The sequence below is a fragment of the Epinephelus fuscoguttatus genome, linkage group LG19, assembly GCF_011397635.1.
Source record: "Epinephelus fuscoguttatus linkage group LG19, E.fuscoguttatus.final_Chr_v1".
In the NCBI taxonomy this organism is placed as follows: domain Eukaryota; kingdom Metazoa; phylum Chordata; class Actinopteri; order Perciformes; family Serranidae; genus Epinephelus; species Epinephelus fuscoguttatus.
Window position 1 is genome coordinate 20,064,940 of NC_064770.1, and position 16,732 is coordinate 20,081,671.

Sequence of the window (16,732 nt, forward strand, 5' to 3'; positions counted from 1 at the left end):
CCAAAAGGACTACAAAAAGATACAAGTTACCACAAGAAAACACAAAAAACCCTAAAAGAAGGCACAAAATGACAAAAAAGACACAAAATTACATAAACAAATACCTCAATTACCTCAAAGCAGCCAAAACAACTACAAAAAGACACAAAACAACCACAAAGTCTATGCGTCTTGCTTTTATGCAGGAGAGGTGGTGGGGCCCTTTGCATATCTGTGCCCAGGGGCCCACTATTTCATAATCCACCCATGCTGGAGACAATGATGTTTTGCCACTGCAGGTATAATGCATTATAAGAAACTATGATGGAGAAACTGAAATACCTTGCAAGCCGTAAGGCCCTAAGCCTGATTTTTAAAAATAATTTTACCTGTCTGTGATTAAAGTATATTACTGAAAAAAAAGGAGAGTTAATTAAGTATCAAGAGCAGATGCCTTGTAATGAAGGGCCAGTTGAAATGAGTCTGTATTTTAATCAGGCCAGCCTTGGAGATATGTTAATGTGTGTGTGCAGGTGGACAGGGAGGATGGTCGGGGCGGTGGGGCAGACGAAGGGGACGGACCCACGGCCGGGGGGTACGGCTCCAGGTCTCACCTTCTGGGCCACCTGGTTGACCCACGGGGAGGTGCAGTTACTCAGGTCAGGACCCCGCGGGTTCCACATGACCTGGTCCACCAAGCACTGGAATGAAGCAATGCCTGGAGACGAGCAGAGGGAGAAGAAACAGAGGAGGGGGGAAGTAATGGAGAGATAATAAGCGTTAGGTGTCTGCAATTAAAGGGGAAAGTGTGGAGAGGAGGGATGAGCACAAAAAAAAAAGTGATACGATTTTTTTTCCCTCCCTACCCAAGAAAAACGGAGTGAAATGAATTTTAAAAATGTAATATTCAAAGTGTTTGAAGATGAGAGGGAAGACGGAGGGAGGAGGTAGAGTAAAATGGGTCAGAAGTGGAAAAGGTTCAATAATGGAGTGTAGGGCAGTGAGAGAGCGAGGGAAGAGAAAGGGAGGAAGAAGACGGCAGGGGTGGAACGGGCTTTCATGCTCTAAAAGGAATGGTTTAAAAGGAGTACATGCAGACATACCACATAACATTTACTATGTGCACACACACACACACACACACCAAAGACATCAGGTATGATACCTCACTGTCAAATAAAAACACCTGAAGGGAAGCACCTTCCACCAACCCTTATTTCCAGCTAGGTTTTTCTAGTTACGTGGGTTCAGAGAAAGGACACCACGCGGGGATAAAACCAGAGAAGGGTCTATGCGCTGCTGCTAACACAAATAACCAACATCAAGTCACAAAGAGAAGGCAGGGAAAAGAGGAGAGGAGAGACCACGGCAAGAGAGACAGAGAGTAAGAGAGAGAGAGAAGCAGAACAGAGGAGCAGAGATGACAGAGACAATGCAGCAACGCTTCACAGTTGTAGAGGGATCTGAGCAGATGCGGCGTTGCATTTCATACCCTCTTCTTCTCTCTCTCTCTCTCCCACCAATCCCCCCTTCTCTCCCGCTTTTCTCTATACTCTCCTCCATCGACCACAGATTGGGTTTGAGAGCTCTGCCAAGACGCGGCAATTAAGCCAGCTGTTAATTTAATGTTAGTGCCGTTTACAGAGAGAACATACAGAAACAGCGAAAAAGCATTGGAGAGTTTGATGGAGGGAGATGTCTTTTTTTTTTCGCCCTGCGACTAACGAGAGCTTTTTGATTGCTGCATGTTTAAAGGTATAGAAACTAGCATGAAGGGAGGTGAAGCCTGTGTTGTCTAGTCTTTCATTTCATTATTCGCCACTTTCAATCAGCTCTGTTTCTGTGGGAGATGAGCCTTTCATTTGTGGAGGACGGGCTTTCATCTGCGAGTCCTCTGGGACTGTGCCTGCTGGTGGGACCAACGCGGGGACAGGAGAAGACAACAGCGGAAAAAAACAAGTGTGAGAGCACAAACACGCTGATCACTTGGGCACATGCTGAGAGAGATATAATGTGCGCACAAACAAACACACGCATGAAGGACACACTGTGGAAGTACGACATGAAACGCACATGTTTGTTTTATGGAGTGGAAAAATGCACACGTTTAAAAATACACACATGCAAATGCTCTCACCTAGAGATCCTTTGGGACATGGGCGGTCTACTGTTTCTCCTCTCTGCGTGGTGGGCCACTGGACGCCACGGACTAGCTTGGCTTCGCAGACGTGAGGCTCCAGGCCTTGTGGAGGAGGGCGGGGTGGCCGGCGGGTGACAGGCACAGTAGCTGTGATCGGTCGAAGATCCGGGTGCTTGTTGATGGAGCCGATTGGGCGTGAGGTGGGGGCCAGAGGGCGGGCGGTAGAAGGGCTGGCGCTGGAAGTGAAGGGCCTGGCTGCAAGGGTGGTAGTCACTTGGGTGGTGGTGAGAGGGCCTGAGGTAACCCCAGAGTAACACAGAGAGAACACAAGAGTTGGAGGCTACAAATGAGGCCCAGAGTGAGTGAGAGACATTTAGAGTTTTAAAAGGGATTTGTTAGAGAGCAGCAAAAGCCGACAGCAAAAGCCCAAAAAAAAAAAAGAGATCAAGAGAGTGAAGGACACATGCATGTGAATTTAAGATGTCTCTTAGAAGCTGAGTTCAAAAGTTAGCCTGACAATAATTGGGGTGACAAATACTTTTCGGAGCCTCTCAAAGCGGGCTCTCCAGAGAGATGAGAGAAGCAGGGGAGGAGATGGAGAGAACGCATCATCACAAGTCAGGGAGAAGTAAATAATTGATCAAATGTATCAGAGAAGTCACCATCACTAACAACCAAACCTAATGCGAAGATAAAAGCAGCACATCACAACTACAAAATCCTAACTGATCAAACGCAGAGGCAGCGTGCACACTGTGAGTGCCGCCGCCCGTGTGTCTCTGCCTCTACTCTCTCTGGGCATAATCTGAGCTTTATACAGGCCTTTATGCAGCTCAGATATACAATACATCCAAACCTCCCTCTCATATTGATGGACTGCCAAAATGCAGTGTGGTGTTCTCATTTCATCCTCCCCCTTATCATTTCAGAATGACTTTTTCATTATCCATGACACAGAGAAGTTGATATGAAGTGCTACAGCAGTCATACCTGAGAGGCTGCTCTTTACTGTAACTATGGCTGGGGATGGGAATACAATGATTTGATATCTGAGGCGCCCAAATGTCAGATAAGAAACAGTCACAAACACATTCTGCATGAGCTGTTTCAAGTGTTCCCTGATCAAGAAAAAAACATCACTCACAATAAGATGCATAAAGTGCTTCTCCATAATTTAACGTTCTACAGTATGAATATAAAATAATCATGAGAGGAATGCAGTTAGCGCGAGTAAATAAAATATTTTATCAGGTAGAAATCTGTCATTTTGTCACCAAAGTCTTCTGTAAGAAAACTGTGCGAGATCTGAAAAGTGTATTTTTAATTTTTCTATTATAATATAAATTGGCAGCACAGATCTACCGATATTTAAATATACGAATATATATACATACATACATGCACATTTTTGCTATTCTGCGACAGGCAACCACGCACTGCTGTCCAAATAATCATCAAAAATGTAATCATAATCATAAATAAACTCAAAGAATTGCCATAATTATTGCTACCCTTTCTAATTTAAGGTGGGCTGCAGCTCTATGTGTCATTTGTCCAAATAGTGTTGCCGTACCCCAGGGACACATGGCTCCTGGGCTATTCAACTGACATTAATATCTTTGTTACATTGTAATTGTCAGACAGCCCATGTCAAGTCGCAGTGAAGTGTCATTTATATAGACAGTAGGAGCTTTCATTCAGGGCGTATTTTTTTAGTTCACTGTATAGCTGTACTTGCTTTTGATAAATAATGTAATATAGTAGAAAATTAGTTTTCAAATTTTTATTTTTTTTTTTTTAGAGAGTGGGGGGACCACAGAACACCTGGCAGGTTGGTCCCCTCCAGTGCTGACTTCATGGCCACAGCCTCACAATTCTCTGTTGTAACAGATGTTACTTTTCTACTTAATTCTCATTTAAATCTGTATAAATAAATCATAATACCCGACTACTAAATTGTCTGATGTTAACTATTATAGTTCATTCGAACTTGGGCCCAGATACTAACAGGTATAAAATGGGGAAACATCTGTATACTTTTTATGTGATTAGCTTTTAACTGTCCATCACTTCAAACATTTTAAAAATGTGTCTGTGGGATCGCTCCTTACCCGTGGTGGGGTCCGGTGGCCCAAACTCCAGCGGGTAGCGCAGCACATTATAGTTGTTCCAGACATAAAGCTGGTTGTCTCGAGGGTTGTAGTCCACAGAGGAAATATACTGATAGGGGTTTGGGAAAGCTATGTTGACAGGCTCCTCCCGGGCTCGGTTGGTGTTGTAGGCGTACATCACCAGGTCGCCACCAGCTTCACTGTCATCGTCCTGGTAGACCGACCTCACTGCGTAAAGCACGCCGCATGCCATGAAGGCGTTGGATGCCATTCTCTTGTCAAAACTGGTCTCCCAGGTGCCTTCAAAGCGCAGGGTGTACGGGTTCACCTATGGGGAGAGGGAACGTTGAATTAGGCTGAGGATTTATGTAGTTTAAGGATCATTCTGGGAAGCTTGGAGAGTTGATTATACGTTGCTACCCTCACTAGTTGGCACAAGAAATACTAGTCAGTTATAATTATTACTAAAATTATTGTTATTTTATGCAATAGCTAAACCCAGTGAAAATGCCACTCTAGATTTATTTACCTAAACAATATTGTTTTAAATAAATGTTGCTTTTTTGTCATGTTTTACAGCATAATATGCAGTTTTCATAATGCACAATGCAGAGTGTCACATGTTTCAGTGGTATTTAAAATACACTTTGGTTACTGACAAATGTGACTAATAATTTAAAATCACTTATAAAATTTGGGGAAAATATTTAAACTTAAAGATTCAGTTGTGCTACTAGTATTAATTTGAACATCTGTTTAAATGTCAGGGAAATTGGTCGTTAGGATCATCCCTATTTCTTACAGTAGCTTAATAGGTTGTGGTCTATTTTACAGATGCAGCTCAAATGTTGGGACTTCCAAAAACAAAAATCTAAAGATGAATGTCTAGATAACAGAACTACATGCTCTATTAGATTATCTATAAAGTTCCTTTAAAATGAAATGATTTGATGTAACATCGCCCATATTACTCACGCTAACATAAGCCCAGCAGCGCAAATGGTGCTTCTGTAAAATAATGTTAAGATTTATAAGCACTTGTAAACGCATTTAAAAACTAATTAAACCCTCAGCTCCGGCTTTGAAGGAGAGATATGTCTATGCCTTTATGCAAAGCTGCTTCTGCTAAATATACCTTCAAACTGCATGCCGAGGCTTAATAGAGACCTCAATGTGTTTGTTGCACTCAAGGTTTGCGGAAAAATAATAAAAGTCCCCCACAACCCAGACAACTCCTTGATGATGAAAGTGATCACTTCCTTATTTATGACTTTGTTGCTCCATTACTCGACACTCTCATAGCTCATGCAGGGTTTGATATTATGTTAGATGGATAGTTTAACTTATACAGTTAGAAAAACAATTTCCTGGTTAGGTCAAAGATAGTGATAATAAATGGGAGCCGTCTATCTGAACAGCACATTAATTCAAACTGCGTTTGTGTGGAAACTTGCTGCCTGATTGCAGTTTTGTTTGTTAAGAAACAAAGACCCGACTGGCATTAAATTATGAATGTTCCAAAGTTCACAGTGATGGATTATGTTTTGAGTTTGTCAAGTGAGCAGTGCAAAGTAATGTGACTTTGTTTAAAACAGTATGCTTCTAAACTATTGATATAAAAATGAGCAGACAACATAATGCTACATTTTCTTTATAAGTTTTAAGTTATTAAATTATGAAATGTTTGAAGCCTAAAAGAAACCGGTTGTGGACCAACAAAATAAATCAAATATTTACCCTACTAGTGAAGATTAATTTTTTGGATATGATGGGATTTAAAATTTAACCTTTTGCATATAATATTTATGTGACTCTTCTTCTTGGCAAACAACATCTCATTTGTCAGTGCACCTGTGTAATCTCCATAGTAAGTCATTCATGTGTGACATATGACCTTTCGCCTGACTAGTCAGATGAGATTTTGATATAATCCACTCCTGCGTTTATAATCCACATCTCATCCCCTTCTGTGCAGGGCTGCTCTCCCACCTGGCTGACCACCAGCCGTCCGTTGTTGGCCTCAGTGGCGTAGATCACCCACAGCCCATTCTCATCCACAGCCAGGTCGATGTCCGATTTCCCTCCCCAGCGGTAGGGCGAGGTGTCATGGTAGTTGGCGTTTGTGATGATGGCCTCACCGCTCTTGATTCGTGTCCTTAGGTCATACTTGACAATGTTCCGTGTTCGTTCTTTGTTGTAAAACACCGCGCCGTCGTACACCACGAACCCTGTGCCATCAACCCTGTTGGGCAACCTGTTGAGAAAGCATCACATGAGTGGTGCAGAAAATTCAAGAGAACAAGTCAATTCATCTACTCTGCACGACACAATCCTACAAGATGTCCTCACTGTGAGCAAGCTGACACCACAGTGGGACCGTTCTGCTATCACCATCCATATCCACATCAAAAGCCAATAAATCAATACAGCAGCAGATGCTATTTGATCATCCAGGACAGTGGGAGGCGCCCTCACTTGTAGGTGGTGGTGGCTCGGTTCTGTTTGAAGTCTTCCCAGGAGGCGTACTCATACAGCATGTCGGTGCGATAGGGGGTCCAGGGCATGACGTACAGACGGTCTCCGGATTGCAGCGGGTCCTTACACCATGCCCCCGCCTGGTGCTCCGCCTCCTGCAGAGAACTGGCCGCCTGAACCCGCAGCAGTGTCCCCGGACACACAAAGACTGGAGCAGAGGAGGTGTGTTGGGGCAGAGAGGAGCAGAAGAAGGAGAAAAAGGAAGGCACAGAAAATAAGAACAAAGTTTTGTAAAAATGAAAGGTATCATGGAGATGGCAGGGGAGGCAGAGAGGGGAATGGGAAAAGGCCAAAGACCATGGAATATAGAACAGGAGAGAGACGTGGAGGGGACGGAGGAAAGATGTGAGTAGATAAAAGTAAGTAGAGGGGGGAGGGAGGTGAGGTACAATATCAGATTTAAAATGAAGGAACATATAAAAGCTCATTTGTAGAACATCAGCATTGTGGTCGGAAAGCGTCTGGATATGATAAATGGGAGATTTCTGGCTGCCGCCGCGGCTTGGATGTAGTCTCTAATCTAATTTATCTTGGCCTACTTTTTATTTGATTGTGCATTTTCTATTTCAAAGGCCTGTGCTTCTCTGCTCTGCTACTGGGTGGTAAAACAGTAATTGTGCAGCTTGTTTTATTAGGACTCAAATTTGGCTCTCAGTCAAGAGTAATGCCTCAAAGAAAAAAGCATCCTGGGGTAAAGATGTGAGGTTGGCCAGGCCTCCCATGCGTCCAAAATGGCTTCACACACCCACACGCATGCACAAATACAGACACAAACAACAGTCCCCATTGCAAACAGACATAGATCCACACAACAACAAATACTTGGGAACCCTTACGCACAATCCATACACCAAACAAGCACACAGACACACAGGATGTCTACTTTAGGCAGGTGGAGGTCATCCACTGGGGACTGGTGTAAATTGGCTGGCTGACGCAGTGTGTCCCTGCCTGACAGAGAGAGTACCCTGGGACCACCAGACACGTCAGGTGATCTATGAGGAAAGCTGCTGGCATCCTCGCCACTCTGACATCACAGGGGTACCGGTGACAGAGAGGGAGAGGGAGAGGGAGAGAGAGAGAGAGAGAGAGAGAGAAAGAGAGAGAGAGAGAGAGAGAGGGAGAGAGAGAGAGAGAGAGGAGAGTTGGAGGCACTACAGAATAAAACAGCTGAGGAGTCCCCACGTCTCCTCTGCCAGCTTATTTATGTGGCTCTCTGGCTTGGGGTTGCGACAGAACCAGACACCTGCTGGTCACCTCATGATTGAACGCATCTCTGAACTAATTGGACACTGCAGGGGCATTTGGACACAGATGACATAGAGCACACACGAATAGACAGACACACACATACCACCCCAATACACGCGAGGATGGTGCATGCACACATACATACACTGTCACACAGTCACTGTTAGAGTGATGGATCAGTGTAGGCTCAAACTGTCTTGAATATTGCATGGAAGTCTGGAACAGGAGGAGAATCATAATAGAGAGATGGAGGAGCTTCGGGCTTTTGGAAATCCAGCTTTCTCTTTCTGTTGCCTGTCGTGCTGTTGTTGGTAGTGGCTGGTGATCTGTGGTGCTGGGCCACTCAGACATTAGCCCGCTCTGTCTGAGGGGGTCCAACAGGGATTGGGACAGGCAGCCAAACAGGAATCTAATCAAACTCAGGCTTAAACAAACACTCTGAATACAAACTCTTCACGGGGAGGAGGCTTGTCATGCTCCATTGTCGAACCAAAATGCTCCCTTGAAAGCAGGGACGCCTGAGGTGTTTGCTTTGCAAATATGAACGTGGGTGACTGAAATATGCAAAATAGTGTTCAGAGCAATGGTTAAATCTAGCGTTTTCAGACAGCCTAACAATGGATTTCTTGACTAACATCTGTGCCAACTCTCCCTCACACCACAATAAAATGACATTTTTATCAATCCGGACACAGCATGAGTTCGCTGCGAATAAACGGAACTTGTGCTCCAAAGCATTTCAAATAAAGGCTGTAAAGGGTGAGGTATTATCGGAGCAGAAAGCTATAGAGTGGGGGGGAGAAAAAAAACAACCACTAAAAGTAGGACACTGCCTCAAAAGTACAATGCTACTGTAAATAGAGAAATAAACAGCATGCAGAAAGCAATACAGCAGCTCTGCATGTAGGTGACCCATAAACAAAGCCAGCAACATTCTGCCTCAAGGTAGAATAAAGGACAAAGAAACACAAACACGCAAGGCTGTTCTCTACAGCCACAAAAAGGATGACCGGCCAAAGAAAACTAAGTATTAATATGAATGCTAGCATCCAATTTATCTGTGGCCACGATACAGTGAAATTGATATTTATTACAGTACAGTAAAGGGCAGAATAGCTTCTATATGTGTTGGGCCTGATCCCATTTCTCCAATTCTTTGCATTTATTTTTAACCCTACTCCTCGTTTTCGAGTGCCCTTTGACCCTCAGGACAGAGTTACAAAAACGAAATGGGACAACCCATCGAAGCCCTGAGACATCATCAGTAGGTTTCAATGGCGTTTACATAAACAGGCAATAACAGTATTATCACAGACATTTGCAATTTATCTTATGGACTGATGGAAAACCATGGGCGGTTGTGATTTGTTCACAATTTCAGTTTCACGCTATCAACTTATCAAATAAGTCATCAGATAAAAAAGAACATTGCTTCATTACCAGGCCACTAGTGGTGCTCTGAATGCTAACATTAGCAACCCATGCTCTTACACTGCCAGTCTGACTGACATTAGAAGAGCAGTTAAAAGTGCAGCAACTTCACTGCTGGACTTGAGTTAAATTTCAGGCATCATATGCCACCAAAGGGAGAGAATGCCACATGGAAAACTGCAGGACTGTCATGTACAAATCAACAATAACAATGTCACGTTAACTAGCTGGATAGCTAGTTAGCTGCCGCGGCATTTGCATAGGCTACTACTACCAATTTTTTGTTATGCTTGCTATAACCTCCTACTACCTTGTGTCCATCACATTTTGGGTTTCCTTGACCATATACTTCATTCTACTTAACTTAGACCTGTTGTCCTTGTTTGTGGACACTTTTTGTGCCATCTGGTGATAGTGAGAGCACAATTCACTGTTCCGTGTAAAAATAAGATGGCAGCCATATCTGCTAAGTCAGTCTGCAGCCGATCCCGACACAAGCATGGACCAGGTCCAAAACCTGATCACACTTAATGGTTGAAACTTGTTTATTTACGATTAATAACGTTTGTAGTTTGGTATGGCAACAAATTTGACCAATTTTAGCAACAGTAACGAGCTAAGACACTGTTAGGAAGTACTCGTATGAAGACAATGGGACTTTATTATCGTTGACAGTGTTTAGTTTTTATACTTATTGGGTCCTACTGATCCCAAATAGCTAGGAGAAATTAAAAATGCATACTGAAAAAAAGTTCGGGTCTCAGGAGGATATAAGAATATAAGAGGATATAAATAAGACAATACAATGGTTATTATTTTTAATCTTTACTAACAAAGAAAATAACTATGCGGGTCTCTTTTGTTGCTTGCGCAGCCATCTTGCCAATGATTTCTCATACCACTCGGTTTGGAGTGCGCCTCTAAAAAAAAACTCAACCTGGAGAGCCTACCTACACCTCTATCCCAGCAAGAATTGGAACACCCCTCCCCTCGACACCCCCTGCTAAAATAAGGGGTAAGGGCTAAGTGTAGCGAAATTGAACATTGGAGTGCCACCTGAATGAAGGCTAAAACTATGGCATAAAGAGGGTCACAGAAGGAATACCTTAAAGGCATGTCTACAAAGTTTGATATCACAGGAATTATGCTGTTGGTTTCAGAGTGTGGCACATAAATCACATTTGCTGGTGTTGTCTTCACCAACTTGAGCCTTCAGGCTAATTAATATAGAAGAGAGCATAATATAACCATTGTAATAGTTTTTGTGTTTTTCTGATATAGTATCGTTAATATTAACATTATATTAGTTAAATTTTTGAATACCAAATATAGGCAATAAATAAAGTTTAGGATTGAATCCAAAGTTTTAGAGGAAAATGTACTGTGCTGAGGCCTGACTGGCTGTAATAGCCTAAACAGGTAAGAGACAAGAATGCACTACAATCTATCACGGCACCAAAATAGTTGTTGTTGTCTGCAATACAATTTACTCTCACTATATTGTGCCTGCCACAGTGTCCCCCCAAAATACTATATGATTCTGTTCATTATTGCACCCAACCTTCCAGCCCTGTCCTAAATTGGTAGCAGACTGTTCTCTATTGGGCTCATCATCACAATAACACTGCGGCAAAGCAAAGACTAACAGTCTGTCGTCCGCCTTCCTCCTCCATGTTCTCTCCCTTCCCTCCTCTCCTGTCCGAACCCTGCCCCGCTACCGACCAGCGAGCCTCAGTTTATTCTAATGAACCCGGTCGTCGGGTGGGCCCGGTGTCAAAGGGGCTCATCAGCGGCCTCCGGGCTATACACGCAGGCCACGAGGACACAGACATATACACACACATACACATTCACACACTCACAGGCCAAACAGAAACAGTGGCCATGCTTCACACCCTGCAAACCCTGCCTAGGGGGCTTCATTAACTCTGACCTGCGTTCCCCAGCTCTCCTGGCTGCCTTTCTGTTTACCAGCTCTTTCTGCCTCTCCTTCACTCTACATACGTCCCTCTCCCTCCCGCTAACTGCGAAGGGTGATTGTAGCAGTGGGAAGCCGGAACAGCCAAAATCTAACAGTAGAGCCTACAGTACAAGAGGCTATTATGACCACAGAATGAATGAGGTATTAGGCAATAGGCATTAGGCATTAGGCGTAAATCTCGAGATTAGGCATTATCCTAGTCTGGCTAGAGCAGGTTAGCACGAGTAAGAGCCATCTGGGATTATGTGAGATAGTTAGATTAATAGATTAATACCCGTTTTGGTGCGGATGGAAATCTTGCAGTCATGATCATCCCATTGAAGTCGCAAGGCAGCGCAGACACAACACTTCTTTACCCTACAAACTAGCCAGATGGCTAATGAAACTTACCTTATCAGGGATTAAAACCCAGGCTGTAGCTATCATGCTCTAGCATGCCAATTACTGCCACACATACAGGGAAATACTGCTGTAATAATTGACTATTTATCTCCATAATCCCTTTCCCAGGCACAGGTCAGCTGTTACTTGTCAATATGAGGCTGCAGTATAAAATGATTAAAGCGCCAGTACTTTCCTGCAAATGACAGTAAATATCTCCCATTAGTGTCTCGCAGCAATTTGTGATCGACTGGTAACGCAATTAAAAGTGAGCGCTGACAGCTTTCGGCTAAATTTAGACTTTTCATTTTGGTTGTCTTCAGCAATCCATGGTGTTTTTATGTGTGATTTGACAGCGTCATGGTGATGGTTAATGTACGACTTTGATGATCTAAACACCCCCTGCCAATGGTTGGCAGCTGTTTCTAAAGTGGCGTCCTCCTAGTGTTTGTGTTGTAGGTTTTTTTTTTTTTTTCTTTGCTACAGGGATCTGAGGGCTCTGCTGGCCCAAGCCTTTGCCCAGTCCGCAGTCATGGCCTGCTCACAGGACTGACTGCTGAGAGCATGCTGCTCTAATTGAATCCCACACCTGTTACTGGCAGGTGCAGCACGCGGGCAGCAGGGGGCAGAATGGAGCATGGCATGGTACCCCGTGTCCATGCTGGACGGTTAATGGGCTTTAAGGGTTAGTGTGTGTGCATGAGTGTGCAGTGGGTCTCCTGATGGTATGTTAATGTGCATTCATCAGCCCATTAGTGTGTGTAGCTGTGTCTTACCATGTATTAGTGTGTGTGTGTATGTGTGTGTAGGCATGCATGTGTGCAGTTCAGAGAAGACAGAGAGGCAAAGAGAGAGAAGAAAGCGTGAAGAAGGATGTGAGCGTGTTCTGTGTGTGCAAACAAGAGGAGAGAGAGGAGTGGAGTAAGAGAGAGTAAATAGGTTATTTCCTGTGAAATGAGAATTAGGAGTGAGTTAATCTGCTGAGAAGTGACATATAGTGACAGCGAGAAGAGAGAAATAAGGAAGGAGACGGGAGGGGCTCCCATTGTGTTTCCGCTTCCTTTTAGACTACAAGGGGGGTCAAGTTATGGGAGTAAAAACACAATACAGCACAAACAGTCATGCACAGACATATACACACACTCACACAGAGACATACACCCTTAGGACACACACAAACTCCCAGAGAATGCACGCACATACACACTCTCCAGACAGTGGAGGAGGCAGGTGTCAAACTGGCACCTTTATCAACCCAAACATTCACCCCAGAGAATACCCTTTACTGAGACCAAAAGCTGGCAACAGCTAGAGATAGCGTCCATTGAAAGCAAAGTCTTATCTGCCTCAGAGTGAAGCTGACACTGAGTGACAGGAAAGTTGGTTGGGACATGGCTGCAGAGGCTACAGGCTCCAGATACAGTAGACGACAGGGGGCATACGATAAACTAACTGACTGACTGAAGCGTGAGCTGTAGGGTAGCAGTTAGCCTAGCCTAGCCCGCCACCGCCCTTCATGTTCCTGCTCTGAATCAGGCCTCCCAGAGGTGCTGTCTCTCCATAAAGGTCCTGAAAGCAGTTGTGATTTATATTCATGACCACCTGCCTCACACACTCACCTCTCTGTTCTTTGGCTCTAACAATGCAATGGCTTCTGCATGTAGAGTCAATCCCCACACTCTTCCCTATCTCCCTGTGCCACTGAATAGGGTGTCTGCACTGCCTCGGTCACATGACTGTGCTTGTGTGTGGTGGGTCATTCCTAATGAGGCGATGCTGCCTGACTCATCGTCTCTATAGCGACCGCTCTCCCTCTCCTTCTTCATTCGCAGAGATTCTTTGTGTTTTCCTATCACACGATGCAGTGGTTTCTCACTCATTCCCTCTCACTTTTCCAAATCACAGGTAGAGAGCTGCTTTTGTGAGCGATGGTTCTGTCCTTGTGTGCACCCCCACCCAATCCTCTATAGAAACACCAGGATTGTTCACAGTGGTCTTACACTGCTTCCTTCTTTTGCCTGTTTTCCTTTAGAAGCAAACAGACTGGAGGTGAGAAAAAATATGGCGGACACTAGTTTGGTCCTGTCAGCAGTGATAAAGGAAATACTGTAATGATGTGGGTAGTGTACCCTGCTAGACTGTCAGCGGAAAGGGTGAGAAAATGGACAGAGGGACTGATGAGAAGAAGGAGAAGCAGCTGACGCCAACATCGTCTTAAAATAGCCTAACAGCAGGTAGGTAGTGTTGGACATTCATTGAACAGGATCTCCTGCACGTGACATCATCACCACGCGGTGCACGTCATCCCAATCCAAATCTGTCAACCAGCTGATCAATCAGTGAGGATTAATTGGACAGACACGGACAAGACACAAGTCTGGAATGTTAATTCAGCCATAAACAGAGAAAGGAAGTGTGTTTAGCAGCAGTGGAGGGATGGATTAAGGTGGGTAAGGGCAGGAGTGCAGACAGAGGAAAGGGGTTTTCATCATAGTGTTAGTGGGAGGAAGAGTAGTAAATAAATATAACCAGTTGGATGAGGCAGAAGCACAAGGAGGAGGAGGAGGAGGAGGAGGAGGAGGAGGAGGAGGAGGAGGATGGTTTTGTAGCTTGCTATTCCACCGCAAGCAGGGAGAGTGAGCTAAAATGGCTGCTTGTGGTGGGAGAAAAATGTGAGACAATGATCCATGTTAATGAAAAGCCATGGACACGACGACAGATAGAGGGGTCCATAAACCGTTTAATGGCAGCCTCTACAGGAGTTAATTCCTCCAACATATGGATCCAGCCATGGGGCCAGACAGGGAGATGGCTGAGGCCGAGACAGATGTGAGTAGGTGGGTTCAGAGAGAGTTGAGGAGGGTGAGGACCCGAGAGAGGGAGTTAAGGCTCATTGGGACTGATGGCCACTATTCTCAACGTGACCTTGGGTATGGGTCAGGTCTATCTCTCCCCTTTAAGAGGCTAGTGATTGAGGTGCCTGACCATGCTGATTGGGGCTTTTTCAGAGGAGTGCTTGTGGCGAGGCCCTGCTGTATCGGAGAGGCCATTACATGAAGCTGGAGCACTCCCGACAGGGTATACACCTCCCTCCCCCATCCACTCCCCTCTCCTCCTCATCCGGAGCCTCACTGAACACATAAGGAACCAGGAGGGATTGACTGATGTGTATGGGTATGGAGGGGTTGTGGGAGGGAGAGGGGCACAAGTTCACAGTGCATGTGCAATAAAGAGACCAGAGATGTGGCAGTGACAAACTGTAGAAAGAGAGGCATAGAGAGAGAAGAGAGGAGGAGGAAGAGGAGTGTAAGAGATGCTCAAAAGAGCCTGCAGCTGCTTGTGATGGCCAGATGTGATCTGAGAGATAAACCAATCAGCGACAGAAAGAGAACAAGAGAAAGGGGAGGATGAGGAACGCAACAGAGAAAAATAAGAAGTAAGGGGACAGCGAGAGAAAAGGGAGTTAAATGGAAGTGTGATTAATTGAAAAAGGAAGAGAGACAGAATGACAGAAGGACACTGAAGCACCTGGAAATGGGATACTGTAAAAATGATACTGAGAGCAACTTTGGCTAGTTTCCGTGTTATCTTAACACAAAGTTTTGCTTCAAGATTACAGCGACAACAAACTTTGAATCGGTCCTGAGAAACAAAAAAAATAATAGAGGGAAAGAGATACAGTATGGAGAGAAGGAGCAGCTGAGTAATGTAAAGAGAGAGAGGATTTTTTTTTCTTAGATCTGGAGGGACAAATAAATTGCAATAGCGAAATGAGCTGAAAGATACTTGAGAGATGTAATGAGAAATGTGGATTGTCAGGTGTGTGTGAGGCAACGGTGTGAGATAGCTTTGGGAAGGGATGGAAAAAAAGAGGAGAGGTTTGCCATCCATGAGATGATATGAACGTATGTCGTCTGTAAGATTAGGCTGAGATGTGCTACTTTGTACAGGAAAGGAATGAAGTTATTCTCTCGTTTATCTCTCATAGACACTGGACTGACCTCCCATGATGCCTTTGTGTGTGTCTGTGCAAGTGAGTGTGTGTGCGTGCGTGCAGGTCAGGCTGGTGTCATCAGAACCAAGGAGGAAATCTAGAAGGATTTTAGAGTTTTGGTTATAGTTCAAAGAGAGATAGAAAGAGAAGGGCAGAGGAGGCGATTAGAGATCGAGAAAGAAAAGGGAGGGATATCAACATCAAACATGACCACTACACAAGGTGCTGGGTTAGGAGGGGATATGGGGGGAGGAAGGGAGACAAGGGAGGAGGAGAAGGGAGGAAGGGGCGAGCTGTGGTTGTTATGTTCATTGTGGTCTTTACCTTTTTGATCCACTTCTATTCAAGCATCGGAAAAAGGAGAAAGAAGGAGATAGGAAGATAAAAGAGAAAGACAGTAAGGAAGAGAGAGAGAGAAAGAGAGAGGGAAAGTGAAGAGAACGAAAGAAAAAAACAGGTGCAGGAAAAAAGAGAAAATTGAGATTAAATAAAACGCTGTCCTTTCTCTCTCTCTCTTTTTTTAAAAAGCAAGTTATCTGTCTGTGTTATGGTTGGCTACTCAGAGAAAGGATGGCTCAAATGGAAAATGAGGAGGGGAAAATGGCCTGACCTGGGTTTAAATCCATTTCCATTTCATTTCAGCTTTATCAATAATCCCCCCCAACAACACAATCCTCCCCCAACCACACACTCTCGACCCCACCTCCACCACTCTTATTGTCACATCCCTCCCTCCCTCACTCCCACGTTCCCTTACACCCCAAAGTGCAGCTCCGGGAACCTGTTGGAAAGAGAAACCGGCAGATAGCATCTTGGCGCTCTAGTCCTCTTCAGCTGTGGAAGTAAACAAAGAGTGGGAAAGGCTGAGAAAGAGATGGAGGGGAGGGGGGGGTGGTAGATGGAAAGGTGGCGATGAGGATGTCTCTATC

At 44.5% G+C, this 16,732-nt stretch overlaps 1 protein-coding gene across 2 annotated transcripts in view; it reads right to left on the reverse strand.

Annotated features, from left to right (window-relative positions):
• adgrl1a (adhesion G protein-coupled receptor L1a) overlaps positions 1–16,732 on the reverse strand; it is a 198,147-nt gene that overhangs the window by 21,658 nt on the left and 159,757 nt on the right. For both annotated transcript variants that reach the window (XM_049561794.1, XM_049561793.1), the window contains 5 exons: positions 6,706–6,913; positions 6,220–6,484; positions 4,231–4,558; positions 2,117–2,413; positions 594–697 (listed from right to left, as the gene is read on the reverse strand). In XM_049561794.1, the coding sequence (XP_049417751.1) occupies positions 594–697; positions 2,117–2,413; positions 4,231–4,558; positions 6,220–6,484; positions 6,706–6,913 (1,202 nt within the window). The remainder of the gene's footprint in view (positions 1–593; positions 698–2,116; positions 2,414–4,230; positions 4,559–6,219; positions 6,485–6,705; positions 6,914–16,732) is intronic.